The sequence below is a fragment of the Maylandia zebra genome, linkage group LG16 (genome assembly GCF_041146795.1).
Source record: "Maylandia zebra isolate NMK-2024a linkage group LG16, Mzebra_GT3a, whole genome shotgun sequence".
Taxonomy (NCBI): domain Eukaryota; kingdom Metazoa; phylum Chordata; class Actinopteri; order Cichliformes; family Cichlidae; genus Maylandia; species Maylandia zebra.
Genome location: NC_135182.1, coordinates 27,165,250 through 27,178,780, shown reverse-complemented (window position 1 = coordinate 27,178,780; position 13,531 = coordinate 27,165,250). Strand labels below are relative to the sequence as shown.

General features: G+C 40.0%; 1 protein-coding gene across 1 annotated transcript in view; it reads left to right on the top strand.

Annotated features, from left to right (window-relative positions):
* dars1 (aspartyl-tRNA synthetase 1) overlaps nt 1-13,447 on the top strand; it is a 32,810-nt gene extending 19,363 nt beyond the window's left edge. Inside the window, exons 8-18 of the mRNA XM_024805352.2 lie at nt 477-557; nt 2,205-2,264; nt 4,947-5,058; nt 6,859-6,993; nt 8,825-8,972; nt 11,097-11,243; nt 11,560-11,602; nt 11,982-12,062; nt 12,479-12,590; nt 12,723-12,794; nt 12,885-13,447. Coding sequence (XP_024661120.1) covers nt 477-557; nt 2,205-2,264; nt 4,947-5,058; nt 6,859-6,993; nt 8,825-8,972; nt 11,097-11,243; nt 11,560-11,602; nt 11,982-12,062; nt 12,479-12,590; nt 12,723-12,794; nt 12,885-12,976 — 1,083 coding nt within the window. The 3' untranslated portion in view covers nt 12,977-13,447. The remainder of the gene's footprint in view (nt 1-476; nt 558-2,204; nt 2,265-4,946; nt 5,059-6,858; nt 6,994-8,824; nt 8,973-11,096; nt 11,244-11,559; nt 11,603-11,981; nt 12,063-12,478; nt 12,591-12,722; nt 12,795-12,884) is intronic.
* Nucleotides 13,448-13,531: the final 84 nt, after the last annotated feature.

Below are 13,531 nucleotides of genomic sequence, written 5' to 3'. Positions count from 1 at the left end.
GGTTTTCACTGTAGCGCATTGACCATTTAACTCTTCCTTTTAAACTCTTGATTTAACGCAGTATCTGAGCTTTAAGTAACATCCATTTTATTTATATGCCAAGAAAATGAAACAAAAGTCACCTCAAGGCTCCTTTTTACTCTTACGTACTGTACTGCAAAAGAATTTGATGTAGTGAATGCATCAAATTTTGGTGAATGGGATGAGATTTTCTCTGCTATGATGCCCAATGTAAATGAAAAACATAAAAACACAAAGCAGCACGTAGGTGATTTTCTCACACATTGATGAGGTTTTAACAGATGCAGCTTTTAGCCTCTTTCATTTTCACCTTCTTCACCTGTTTCTGGAGTCCCGGGACTTTCCATTGTCTCAGCATCGAATAAAAACATCGGTGGTTTGTCACACTTTTAATTTTTTGTGATTTTTTTTTTTTTTTTTTTTTTTTTTTTTTTTTTAATCGTTTCCCTTCTCAGATTTTTGTCATCAGCCAGGCTGAGCCTCGTCTCCCATTGCAGCTGGAGGACGCTGTCAGGCCTGATGGAGAGGGTGAAGAGGTGAGGATGAATGGGGGGATGGATGAGGGGAGTCAAAGTGCAGTTAGAGTATTAGCTGAGTAATTATTATTCATTTGGACATCATTGGCAGCATTTTAGGTATCTTAAAAACTTCTAAAAGCAGACTCTCAGTGTAAAAAGAACAAGGCCTGATAGTTACTGTGTGTGTGCGAGTCCATTCACTGTCATGGAGTGCACAGATGGGTTTAGTCTGACTACACAATGAATATAAGTCCGTTTTTATCTGAATACTTTATATAAAAAGCAAAATGGAAACGCATTCTGTGCATGCTGAGCTCTAACGGCGCTCTTTCAGTGAGACTGTTTTCAGTGAGGAGAATGGAGATTTGTGTTTTTGGCAGAGTCAAGGATTGGCTGATTAAACCTAATCACCTTGTTTGAATCACCCTCCTCATGCAAATGGTGATTTCATCGCACAGTGTTTATAAGAGCCGGCTGCCAGTGTTGAGGGAGTTCTCTGAATTGCAATTAAGGAATTGTGCAGTGATGCAGAATCATTCAAGAAAATCATGAAGCATTTAAAAAGCCATTCTTTTTCCTAGCTGCAGTATAGGTGGTTAGAAATACATGTAAACCTTTGAGGCTGCTGGTTTAGCAGCACCAAAAAACGATGGCTAAGCGGAATTCCAGCTCAAAGCAGTTGGCTCTGTTTCCTGATTCAAACCAAAAGATGATTATTCTAGTATAGAGGATCAGCTTCAGCTCCCAGATTTGCAAAGTGGAAACATTGAATTTTCCAATAATAACATTCCTGATGTAGCCGTTGAATCGGCTTAACACATAAAACGGCAGGATGTCATTTTTTTCGTAGCTTTAGATCCATCGTATCTGCTGTGGAATTATACATCGCACTGTACATGCGTGCACATTAATATGAGTCTCATCAATACCAAAGACAGCTGAGGGCCCATCATTGTTTATCCAGTAAGCTAATATCTGCAGCTGTAGCAGCGTCTCAGGTGTTTTCTGTTGGGATTCAACATGTCAGTCACAGACTTGTAGCAACACCTGCTTTCCCCAGAGACACTAGCCTCAACAGCCCTGTCTGTCTAACTGTCTGCCCATCTAACAGTTTGTCCCTCTGCGTGTGGCTGTTTGGAGCAGGATGTGGCTACACAGGCTATTAGCTCAAACCCCTGTGGGTCTTCTCAGGAAGCCTGAAATCCACGACCCTGGAAGGAGCGGCTCTTCCTGTGATGAAACATTTACTTTTCAGTTGTTACCTTTTTCCTTTTCTTTATATTCTTTTTGTCCTGTTGTCCCACATTGCAGGTGTCTTTTATTGCACTTGACTCTGTTATACTCACTGAGCTAAGTAGGTAGATGTGGTAAAGCTGCAGGAGAATGGTAGTTTTGCATTGTTCCCAGGAAGGTTTTTGCAGGCTGATTGCATTGTTTTAGGTTTGCAAGCTGCCAATAGCTTTAAAGCTAAAAATGATTTGTATTTCTTTCTTTTTTTTGTTATAGTTTTTCCCTGTGAGTTGTGAAAAGCCCCTAAAATGCTTCCATAACACTGACGGCAAACACTCCTGTGTGAATAGGAGGAGATGAATAGTAATGATTTTTAATATTTCATAGGCTGAGGAGGTTTTGGTAGGATGACTGTGTTTTTGTGTTTGTATTCAGGAAGGCAGAGCCACAGTTAACCAGGACACCCGGCTGGACAACAGAGTGATTGATCTCAGGGTAAGTTTCTATCATCTGTGACCATGTGAGTCTGTGAAAATTTGCATTTGGTTTGATACATGTAATATTTTAGTTGATTAATGATGAATTTTTAGCTGTTTTAAACTAAGGTGTTCATAAAGATTATAAATTTGATGCTTTATGGGTGCTTCCTTTGTGAGGATGTCCTACCCGAAGTCTTGGGGTTGCCTCAATGTCTCCCTGGAAGAGTTGGCTGAAATACATGGATTTGAAAAACAAAAAAATTATTGCCATTATAACAACAATAATTTTACAGCTTACATCCTGTCTCCGAGCACAGAAAACGTCTACCACAAATGTAGGCTGTTGGAGAGTGAATGTAAAATATTTGTGAAGGAATGCAAACAACAAACCAGCGCACCTCTAAAAGTAAAGAGAAAAGGCTGTGATTTAGTGGGCTGGTGATATGAATCTTATACAGTGCTGAGAGATGTGCTAAACTTATGCGAGCAGCAGAAGACACTAAGCCGCAAAGTGTCTCATTGTTTTGATATGTTCCTCCCACATGGAAGATACGACTGGCAGGAAGGCAGCAACACCACAGCACAGAGCCACTTTGTTCACAAGCTTCACAACAACACCTGCTTCTGCAGCACTGTGCACTTTGAGCTCATGGACTTGGGTCTGTCATCAGTTTTGCTCTTAAGAGCCCGCTGAAGCTATAAAGTGCTTCCCACACTGCCAAACTCTTCAGAAGGGAACCATAAAATGCCTTTGATAATTATGTAGTTCACATGAAACTCCATTTCTAACTTGAACATTTTTAAAGTTTAAAAGTTTAGTTTTAAAAGACGGCTGGACTTGCAGACAGTTTCTGGACTGTCATCCGGACGTGCTGGAGTCCAAACAAATCCTCTAACACTAGTGCTCCCATTACCTCAGCCTTCAAGATGTAAGAAATGTGATTGATTATGAGACCTACGTCATGCTATTTTGTGATTAATCATAATATTTGGTCCATAAAAACTGCATCCAGCTTCCTTAGATCAAATAAAAAAGGTGATAAATCTGTGTTACCTATGTCGCTGGCTTTACAAACGCAGACAAGCGCGACACCCAACAACAAATTTTATCATAAACCAGAAGGAAAGAAGAAAACTCTGAGAACTCATTTTCTACAAAGACCGATTCCCCGTCCTGTCATTTTTAAAGAAAGATTCAGATCCACATCAAACACACCATTCTCCCTTTGCTTCATGCTCCGGCTCTTCGTGAAGTTTCACATGTAAGCATCGGAGATGGAAAGTAAAGCCAGTTGCGTTTTATCAGAACAGGTCTAAAAGTTTTGAAGAGAAGAGAGCTGTGATTTCGATACAAGCGCAAAAGCAAAATGTCCTAATGCAGATTTGTGTATTTCAGGTTGCTTTAGGAAGGGTTAGGGTGTATGCTGACTACCACACATACTGTACACATACAGGCTGTATGAACAATGATGCCAGCACTAGACTGTGGTCAACCTCCAAGTACACATATCGACGGCCTCTTGAGTACGATGATGAGCCCGTAATTGGATGCTGGCAAATGTTTAAATTTTTTGAGCTTTGAAACCTCTGTGTGGTATGTGTTCACCGCAGCTGGGTTTCAAGGAGGTATGAACTATTGAGAGGTATACCAGAGTAAGGTATATTTCATGAGGCCCCTCACCATCAGAAGAACTGCCAGTTTCAGGATAGTAACTGCCACCCACCAACCCACTCACTATTACGCCTACTCGCTGCAGACTTGCTGTAAACAGGAAGCGCTTTCGAATTTTTAAATTAGGTCTTACACAGTCTGGTTTTTAGGTCGGTTTCCCCACGTTTAACGCTGGGCACAGCCCCATGTGTGATGTGTGACACAAATGAGTCATAGGTGGTGTGATAGTAGAATGAATGATTTGCTTCAGTGCCTTTTTAAAGAGGTTTGTAAAAGTGTTTTAAGCAGGGACGTTTTATATTTTTCTGCACTTCTACTTTCTGTCAAGCACCCAGATTGTAAATGATGGAAAAGTTTTAGCCAGACAACCCTGAAGCATTGTCTGCAGATTAATGAGCTTTCCAGGATTTAGACACGATCATATTTCGAGTCAGCCGGCTGTTAGTCAGACGAAGACTATTCAGGACCGGACAGGCACTAGAAATGGGATGTGAAGCACTTTAATTAACGCAGAACTGTGCATTTATGTATTGAAAAGACCCAGGTCTGACTTCATGATGATGTACGGTAACTAGACTTGAAAACCAGACAAGATCAGTTGTAGAAATCTTGTGGTCATTTGAAATGAGTCAGTTGATTTCTGGGAGTGTTCACTGGCATTTTGACATGCTCTGTCACCCAACTGTTGACTCTTGGGGGCTTTTGTGCATGAGGTTTTTACAGTAACCTCTTCACAGCAGTTTTATGTCTCACCTTGGTTTCGGTATTTATATTGATAATCTAAATACTGAAACACAATTTTAAAAAAAACAATAAATAAAGGTATTTCTAAGTTTCTGCGGCTCTTCCAGGATTTGAACACGTTGCCGTTGCCAACAAATAATTGTCACACCCTTCACATAGACAGGAGGTCCTTGAAGAAACTGGCAGTCTTGTTTTCACACATTTGTCATGGTTGTGTAATAACGTAGATGAATCACTGCAACCGTCTTGATGGTGTTTATTTTTGTGTATCCTCCTGAAAAGACGACCACCAGCCAGGCCGTGTTCCGCCTGCAGTCAGGTGTGTGCCAGCTCTTCAGGGACACCCTCACCAAAAAGGGCTTTGTGGAGATCCAGACGCCGAAAATTATATCGGGTAAAAACAAAAAAAAAAACACCCTCTGCCACATTGACACGTGGGAAAACTGAGACTAGCATGCATTGAATCATTTTTGATTAGATGTTTCAGTAGAGGCACACTTGTTTTCACGTCACTGCCCACAGGTGTTTCGTGAGTCATTGTGTAACAGTTGTAAGTTGACTTCCTCATCAGGCTGATCTAGGCTCCACTTCAAATCAAGAGCAAAATAAAAAGTTCAGCTAAAGCTTTTGAAACACACACATGCGCAGTCATGCACATCTATGCTAAAGGAGACAACAGACAGTAAGGTATTAGAGAGAATTTCATCGTTTCAGACCTATGAGGGTTTTAATCCAGACCGCTGGGAATTTCGATGCATCGACCAGCTCTCACGTCAGCCTCTCTGCTTTCACATTTCCACACAGCGCCCTTCTAATTTGACAGGAGAGGCTTTCCTTAAGATCAATCCCAAAGGATCTCATCTCACTTTATTGAAGAAAAGGAGGACTGAAAGGGAGAAACTTAGAACTCAGACAAAAATCTTCTCACCAATATTCAGGAGAAAGAGTTATTGGAGCTTTCACCATTTAATGGCATATCTCTTATGCTGGCTTTATTTTTTCCAGCATTAACTCAATTTGGAGGCTCCAGATGCTTTTTGAACCATTCAAACCTTTACTTGGTTAATATGTAATGTACTGTTTGAAGCTTTAATAATCTAAAATAATCCGTTTGGAGTCTTTATGATAAAAAAAGATAAATTCTTAAAAGAAGCAGAAGCACAGTAGTCTTATGTCAATAGTTCGCAGCCCCCACATTCCTCCCATATTTTGAATTAACTGTGGTGAAACCTCCACACTCTCACTTCCTCTTTTCTTAAAGAGCCAATGATGGTGGCTGTGACTCGAACGCTAAATTCAAAAGTGGCGCTCTTTTATTTTGGCGGCACCTGTGAAAAAATACACACAAAACCACATCTTCCTGCGTGGCACCACCCATGGTGCAAGCGTGAACAGTTTGTCCTATATGTACAGCCCCACCCACCTTTTGAGAGTGTGAAAATATCAGTTGATGCCCTCTGATGTTTTTGTCACATAAAAGGTGACACGTGTTATTAGAGTCTGGGACATGATGTCCTGAGAACTGACTTTGTTTTGAAAAATTTGCCCAGTGGTTACATATTCATGTAAAAAAGAAATGGGTTGTTCTGGTGAATAAGTCAAAAAGTTGGGCCATCATTCCTTTATTGACCTCAGCTCTGTATCTGAGGAAGGAAAGTATCGTTTTTGAAGTAGTATATAATGACTGTCTTTTCTGAGCCTTTCCTGGTTGTCCTACTAAAGTTCCTGATGGAGATCAAAGGAATCACTTGAGTTTTTAAGTACAAGTCTTTGTCTGGAATGAGCAGACAATCTGTCAGCATCTCCCCGAACGCACCGTTCTTTGCTAGCGATGGTCATAAAACGCACTCGTCGTGTAATAGCGTCACTAATCTACAAAACCTGTAGATGTTTCAAATTAAAAGCCTGAGTGTTTCAGTGGACAACAGTTATGTCATAAGACTTTTACTTTGAAACTTTTTCCACCACAGTTTTTTTTTACTCTGGACTCTCTCCAACCATTATCAGAGGCCTGGCCTTTAAAAAAAATGATGGTATTTATTTGTGTGTATGCTAGCCAATTATAGTCCCTACTGAAACATCTAATAAATTCACAGTATATATCATTAGGTGGGATGGGTGAGGTTTTGACAGTAATAGCTGTTTTTCCTCATGTTTTTCTCTTTGTCATTAAATTTTCTTTGTCCTTTTTTAGCTGCCAGTGAAGGTGGCGCAAATGTTTTCACAGTGTCGTACTTTAAAACCAGCGCCTTCCTGGCTCAGTCGCCTCAGCTCTACAAGCAGATGTGCATCTGTGCTGACTTTGACAAGGTCTTCTGTGTAGGTCCAGGTAAGCCCCTCCCCCCAGTATGTCACCTTATACACTGGCAAACAGGAAAAAGAGACGCGAGAGGATAATGAAAAATTTAGACCCTATTAAGTGAAAACGGTTTTAAAATGTCACTAAATGCATTTAGACTGTTAAAGTTTAACAGACCTCCCTGTGATGCTTTTACTGTGTCAAAGCTGCTGTAGAGCTGTGTGATAGTGACACAGTGGGACTTGTAAAAGACTTTATAGAGCCGAGTTTAGGGGAAATCCAAGCAAACACTGCCACCATCTGATTATCTAAGCAAACTCTGCCTTCATCTGTGTGCATAAAGTATTTATTCTATACATAGTCGTGAATTTTTTTATGGTTTTTTTAGATTGCTACTCGTATCTGATTTTCATTCGATACAGGATTCTCGCCCAAGATCAAATAAAACATCTGGGACAAGGATCCACATTCGGTATTCCACTGACTGGACTGAAGTTTTTGTTTTGTTGTGTGTAACACCACAGAGAAATCAAAGGGCTTAAGGTCATTACTGCTTCTGAGGCAACAATGTCCTCACCACGGTTGCCTTACTTACAGACTCACTGATTCAGCATGTAAGGAGAAGTGGGATCAACACTCCTCTAAATCCCAGTGGCAAAGTACAACATGTACTTAGTTGTAGGTTCTACAACTATATCGCCACTGTCTGAAATCAACTAAAATAATAATAATAATAATAATAATAATAATAATAATAATAATGGATACTTTATTGATCCCCATGGGGAAATTACTTGTTTTTCTCTGCATTTGACCCATTCACTCAGTGAAGCAGTGGGCAGCCCACTAAGCAGGCGCCCGGGGAGCAGTGTGTAGGGACGGTACCTTGCTCAGGGGTACCTCAGGGTAGCCGTTAAGTGGATTCGAACCGCCGACCTTCCGATCATGGGGCGACCACTTTACCTACTGAGCTATCCCTGCCCCCGAAAAGGTTCACCAGGGAAGAAGCGGAAGTAAACGTGAAGCATATCTTCTTGCGGAGAAGCATACATCTCCATATTTATGCTTGGAATCATTTTAGTTTTCCAGTTTGTTGAAATATATGCAGGGTCAGACGCATAATACTTTCCAGGTTCTAGAAAAACACTGTGTGAATACAAAAGCAGGAATGAACATTTACACTTTGTTTCAGACACAATTGAATAAAACTTTGTATGCATGGTTGTATTTTCTGAATCTCAGTCATTGTGAAACTGTGTGCATGTACACATGCGTGGTTTCCAGGTAATCCAGCCACAGTATGTAGATACAGAAACACATTTAATCAGATGTGTCCGTGCCTTTTTAAGAACACTTTTGACAGTCTGTAAACCTGTAAAAACAGCAATCGAGCAGCCGTCCTCGAGTATGACCGTTAACTCCCACTAAATGAAAGTAGAAGCCATGATGTTATTAATTCACCATACAAGTACTTGTAAAGTACTCTGCTTTAGAATAACACAGTAGTCAGGAATTATTTATTGGCAGCCGCGTTCATACAGAGTTTCTAAAGTACCTCTCAATCAGCCATAGTGCAAGCACCTACATTTCACAGTGCGTTTTGATTATCGTCAACTTTCAATGCCGCTCATCTACACATCATTGTTTCACAAACCTTTACGTGGCGGTGATTCAGAAGCCAGGTTGTAAGCTTGATGATCCTTTATATGGGCTTCTGTTTTGTGAGCCGTCCAAATTTAGGAATTTCGAGTACAATGGAAATGACACTTTATTCCCGGAGATGAGCAGAAACCTTTCGTTGCTTCCACGCCACCGCAGTTTGCTTTGTTTTGGCACTCGTATTAAATCAGCGTCATTTCAGTTTTCAGGGCGGAAGACTCCAACACGCACCGTCACCTGACCGAGTTTGTGGGTCTGGATATTGAGATGGCCTTCAACTACCATTACCACGAAGTGATCGACTCTATCACTGACACCATGGTGCAGATCTTCAAGGGCTTGAGAGACAAGTAAGATACACATTTATTGAGTTAAGGTAAAAGATGAACCTAAAACTGTTGGTGTGTTGCAGACCAACTTCTGCAACACACTCAGCTGAATTATTTAGTTTTACAGCCAGCAAAATGTCAAAGTGTGTACGTCTAAGTAAAACTATGTAACTGCTAAATCTAGATTAATTAAATGTCATCACATATGGCTGTCTGCTTAGATGAATGTCAGCAATTTCCACTCCAACTGTTTAGTGAACTGCCAGCAAGATGACGATAGGATGTGGTTTTATTGCCTCCGTGTGGTGGAACTCGGTACAGTAGGCATTAAGAGCTTCAACATCAAAGGTTAAAATAAAAGAGGAATACTGGGCGAAACTCTTTCTGTGTGGAAACTGTAACGTTTCTGACGACATACGTCTGTGAATGTCAGTGGTTTTTTGGACGTATTTATTACAGTGAAAACTCAGAAGGGGGTTTGCAGTGCTTCATGCTTTATTCTGTGATTACAAGTCTTTTATTATAAAGTAAATCCCCTTAGGAACCATGTTAAATCAGTGGAACACTGAGTAAGGTGTCAACTAGCTTAATTTGAATTCCCTTTTTAATGTCTGTGACGTTAGTTAGTTTCAGGTTGTGACCACTGTTCCTCTTTCTCAGGCCCATTTGACTTTTTGCCCTTTGTTCTCATGACTTTCCAGACTGTTTCTCTTGACGTGTGAAAGTGTTTTGCATGTGTTTTGTACTTCTGTTTTAACACATGAAGCACAGATGACTTTATCCTTTCCATGCTCTGTTTGGCATCTCCTTTTAATTTCACAGTAAATACAAGTGAAATTTGTTAGTTGTTTCTAATTGTGATATAAAAGAATCAGAAATTAGTGAAAGGCATTAGGACAGCTTGGCTAAGAAAATAGAGTCAAATGTGGGTTGTGACCATTATGTGAACAATTAGTCTGGTATTTGTCTCTATCTGGACAGAATTGTGAGTCCTTCGATGGTAGATTGTAGTTTTTGTTTGTGTACCGGTACGTGCAGTACTGTGCAGAAGTCTTGCATCACCCCTCATTTCTTTTTTTGTTTTTAGAAAAAGGGGCATCTCTTGTGACATCCACCATGTGTACTGACAATAATTTGAGCCACGAATTTCAAATTTATGTATTCATCAGTCCATCGGACCTGTAGCCGATGAGTTTCAGTTCATTCCTTGTGTAGTTTGGCCTTTTATCACAAATTCCCCTCCTTTAAAATGGCTTCTTGAGATCTTTTCTGATGAGGCTCCAGAAAAATGCACTTCTCAGGCCCTGTTTCACTTCTTAGCTGAATTGTTTATTAAGGGTATGACTTTCAGATGCTTTTCATGTAGAATTTTAGGCCTGCTACTTCTTCATTTGTCCTCCACTTGTCTATTTTACTGCATTTTTTTTAGGTGCGTACTCCACACCGTGCCAAGTTATGCCAAGTTTTTTGGCTAATAGCCTTTTGGGAATCACCTTTTTAGTGCAAAATTATCCTTTTTATGCCCATCAAACTGTGTTATCATTGTCATTTTTTGTAGATTAAACTAAAGACAGTGGAAAAAATGGGGGGTTGCATCAGGCTAACAAAGTGCACAAAGATACAATTTAGATTGGTTCTTTGCTAAGTTGTCTGTTATGTTTAGACACAACACTGGTTTGCCCTTTGAGTTGGGAGGCTTTTTGTGCATTAATTATTTATGGGTCAGTGTTTTATTCACGGGTCAGTCATTTTAAGTCCAGATACAACCACTGGACATAAAATGAGAGAACAAACCATCAATGTCCACAGAAAAACTTTGAAAGTGGTTCAGAAAACCGGAGAACTATTACCCAATACCACTTTAAAGCTTTTTAAGACAGCATGTCTCCTTGGAAGCAAAATATGAAGAAATCAGGGGCAACATGACCCTTTTTCACAGTAACACGTGTAACAAGTATTTTTACATAGATATAAATCACCATTACATACTCCAATCATGATTGGGAAAACTATTGGTGTTAGTGAAGTTTTATGTTTGGGTTAAAAAAATTAGTGGTTTGGGGAAATTTCCCAGGAAAATGAATTAAAGTCAGCGTCATGTCCTCTCAACACTCTGGAAACTCAATGCATGTGCCTCTGCGTCAGCTTCCAGACAGAGATCCAGACGGTGAATAAGCAGTTCCCAAGTGAGCCTTTCAAATTCCTGGAGCCAACTCTTAGACTGGAGTACACCGAGGCTGTGGCCATGCTGCGTGAGGCCGGGGTCGAAATGGGTGACGAGGATGACCTCAGGTTAGAATACATCACACAGCCTTTCCCCCACAGCCAACTCATCTTGTCAGATGATTTCTTTTGATAAAAGCAGAAGTAAATTGTAACATGTGCTTAAAGTGAGGATGTGAAAGATCACATCAGTAACTCAGCATTTAAGTAATCCTTGTGATCAAAGCTGTAATCTGCAGTACAGTTGGAGCAGTGACGTTAAAAAAACAGTCTGAGAAATAATAACTGTAGATGATTCACTGATTACAATCAGTTTAAGTAATATTTTAACAATGTGAGATGTGTCTGTCTTTATTAAACTCAATGTATTTTTGCTGTTTTGTAGTACACCGAATGAGAAGCTGCTTGGCCGCCTCGTCAAGGAAAAGGTTTGTTTTCAAATGTGATTTACTCATTGAATGTCAAAATTATGAATGTGACATGATCCAACAATGGATCACGTAGCCTTTATGTATGAAGGTCAGATAAAAACACGAGTGATTTTTAAAAGTAGTAAAAAGCCATTTTGGATATTAGAACTCCAGAATTTGTATATATGAGCCGTTAGTCTTCTTCAGACGACCTCCTTCAGTAAAAGCTGCTTTATGCTGTAAGATAAAGACTCTACAGTATCCTGGAGAAGTATTTTAATATTCAAGCTCACAGTTGCATCACATAAATAAAGAAAAGGATACGTGTATGTCTCTATTAATCCTTTTGTATGCAGTTATTGACTCTCACTCCTCTTTTTCCCCCCCCTCTCCACAGTATGATACTGACTTCTATGTGCTTGATAAGTACCCGCTGGCTGTTAGACCGTTTTACACAATGCCTGATCCAAGCAACCCTGTAAGTCTTTCACTCACACATCAAACATACCAAACACACCAGCCTCTCAAATTTGCACTGTGGCTCCTGTGGGCAACGTAATGCTTTTTTTTTTTTTTTTTATTGTCCCGACAAGTCAAGAAAAAACATCAGCATCCATGAGCGATGCCACAAAATTGCCAGTTTACTACATTCTTTATGCTACCTGTGTGAATTTCAATTGCCAGACTGATATTTCTGTTAATATTTGGCTTTAAAAAATGAATACGGTTTCATTTCATTCTCTTCCTGTCATAATCATTGTTGTTACCCAAGTTTTGTGCCAGCGTTACCTTGTCTGGTTGACTTTAATTTTCTTTTCTTTTTTTTTAACCCCCTCCTGTCATCATCACATGTGAGAAAAACCTGATTTCTGAGTTTGTTTTATTTTTGTCTAGAAATACTCCAATTCTTATGACATGTTCATGAGAGGAGAAGAGATTCTCTCCGGAGCTCAGAGAGTCCACGATGCTCAGCTGCTGACAGAAAGAGCCATCCACCATCAGATCGGTAAGAAAAAGAGATGTTTCCATTTCTTTTTGAGGAGCATTGAGTGAAATTCAAATGATTTGTCTCCCTCTGTTGGCAATCAGCGGAACAACACTAGAAAATTTTTGTGCCTCTCCTTTGTTTGTTGTACAGATCTGGAGAAGATCAAGGCATACATCGACTCCTTCCGGTATGGAGCTCCCCCACATGGCGGCGGAGGCATTGGTAAGAAATATGTTTTGTCGGGGGAACTACAGGAATGGTTTTTGTTTTTTTGTAAGAATAAAAAACTGATAAAGATGTCATCCTTCACAGGCCTGGAGAGAGTCTGCATGCTCTACCTGGGTCTCCACAACGTTCGGCAGACCTCCATGTTCCCACGTGACCCCAAGCGCCTGACACCTTAAACCTTCTGGTGTGGACGACACATAAATACTGGTGACGGGAAACAATACTAATCCACAATCAAGGAAGGGAGAACATTTATAGGAGCTAATGCCACCCTAGAACTCTTAACGTGTTACTGTAATTAACCACCGACATGAAGGAAGCAGTTATAACAGTAAGGTATGATTTATTGATCGGTGTGCATCGTTTTCTAACAACAACAAATAACAGAAACATTAAAGAGAACAAAGGAAATGGCCAGTGATTCAAGAAGACAACTCTTTTTTTTTTTTTTTAATCGGTGAGTCAGTGTTCTCTGGGTTTTCTCTTTGGAAAAATGAAAAGTACATAACAAACAGATCTTAGACCGTCTTACTACCAGCACAGATGTTTGACTAATGATTGTGGTGTCCAGCAGTATGCCTCCAACTACACATGTTTTGTAAGTCTAAGCACTGACAATAATAAAAACAAATGTGTTGATCTATAAATGGCTTTGTTCCCTTTTTTGGAGGCAGAAACACTTTGTTAATGAGGAGGTTTGATCGAAGTAATAGTTGAGAGTACTACACTCC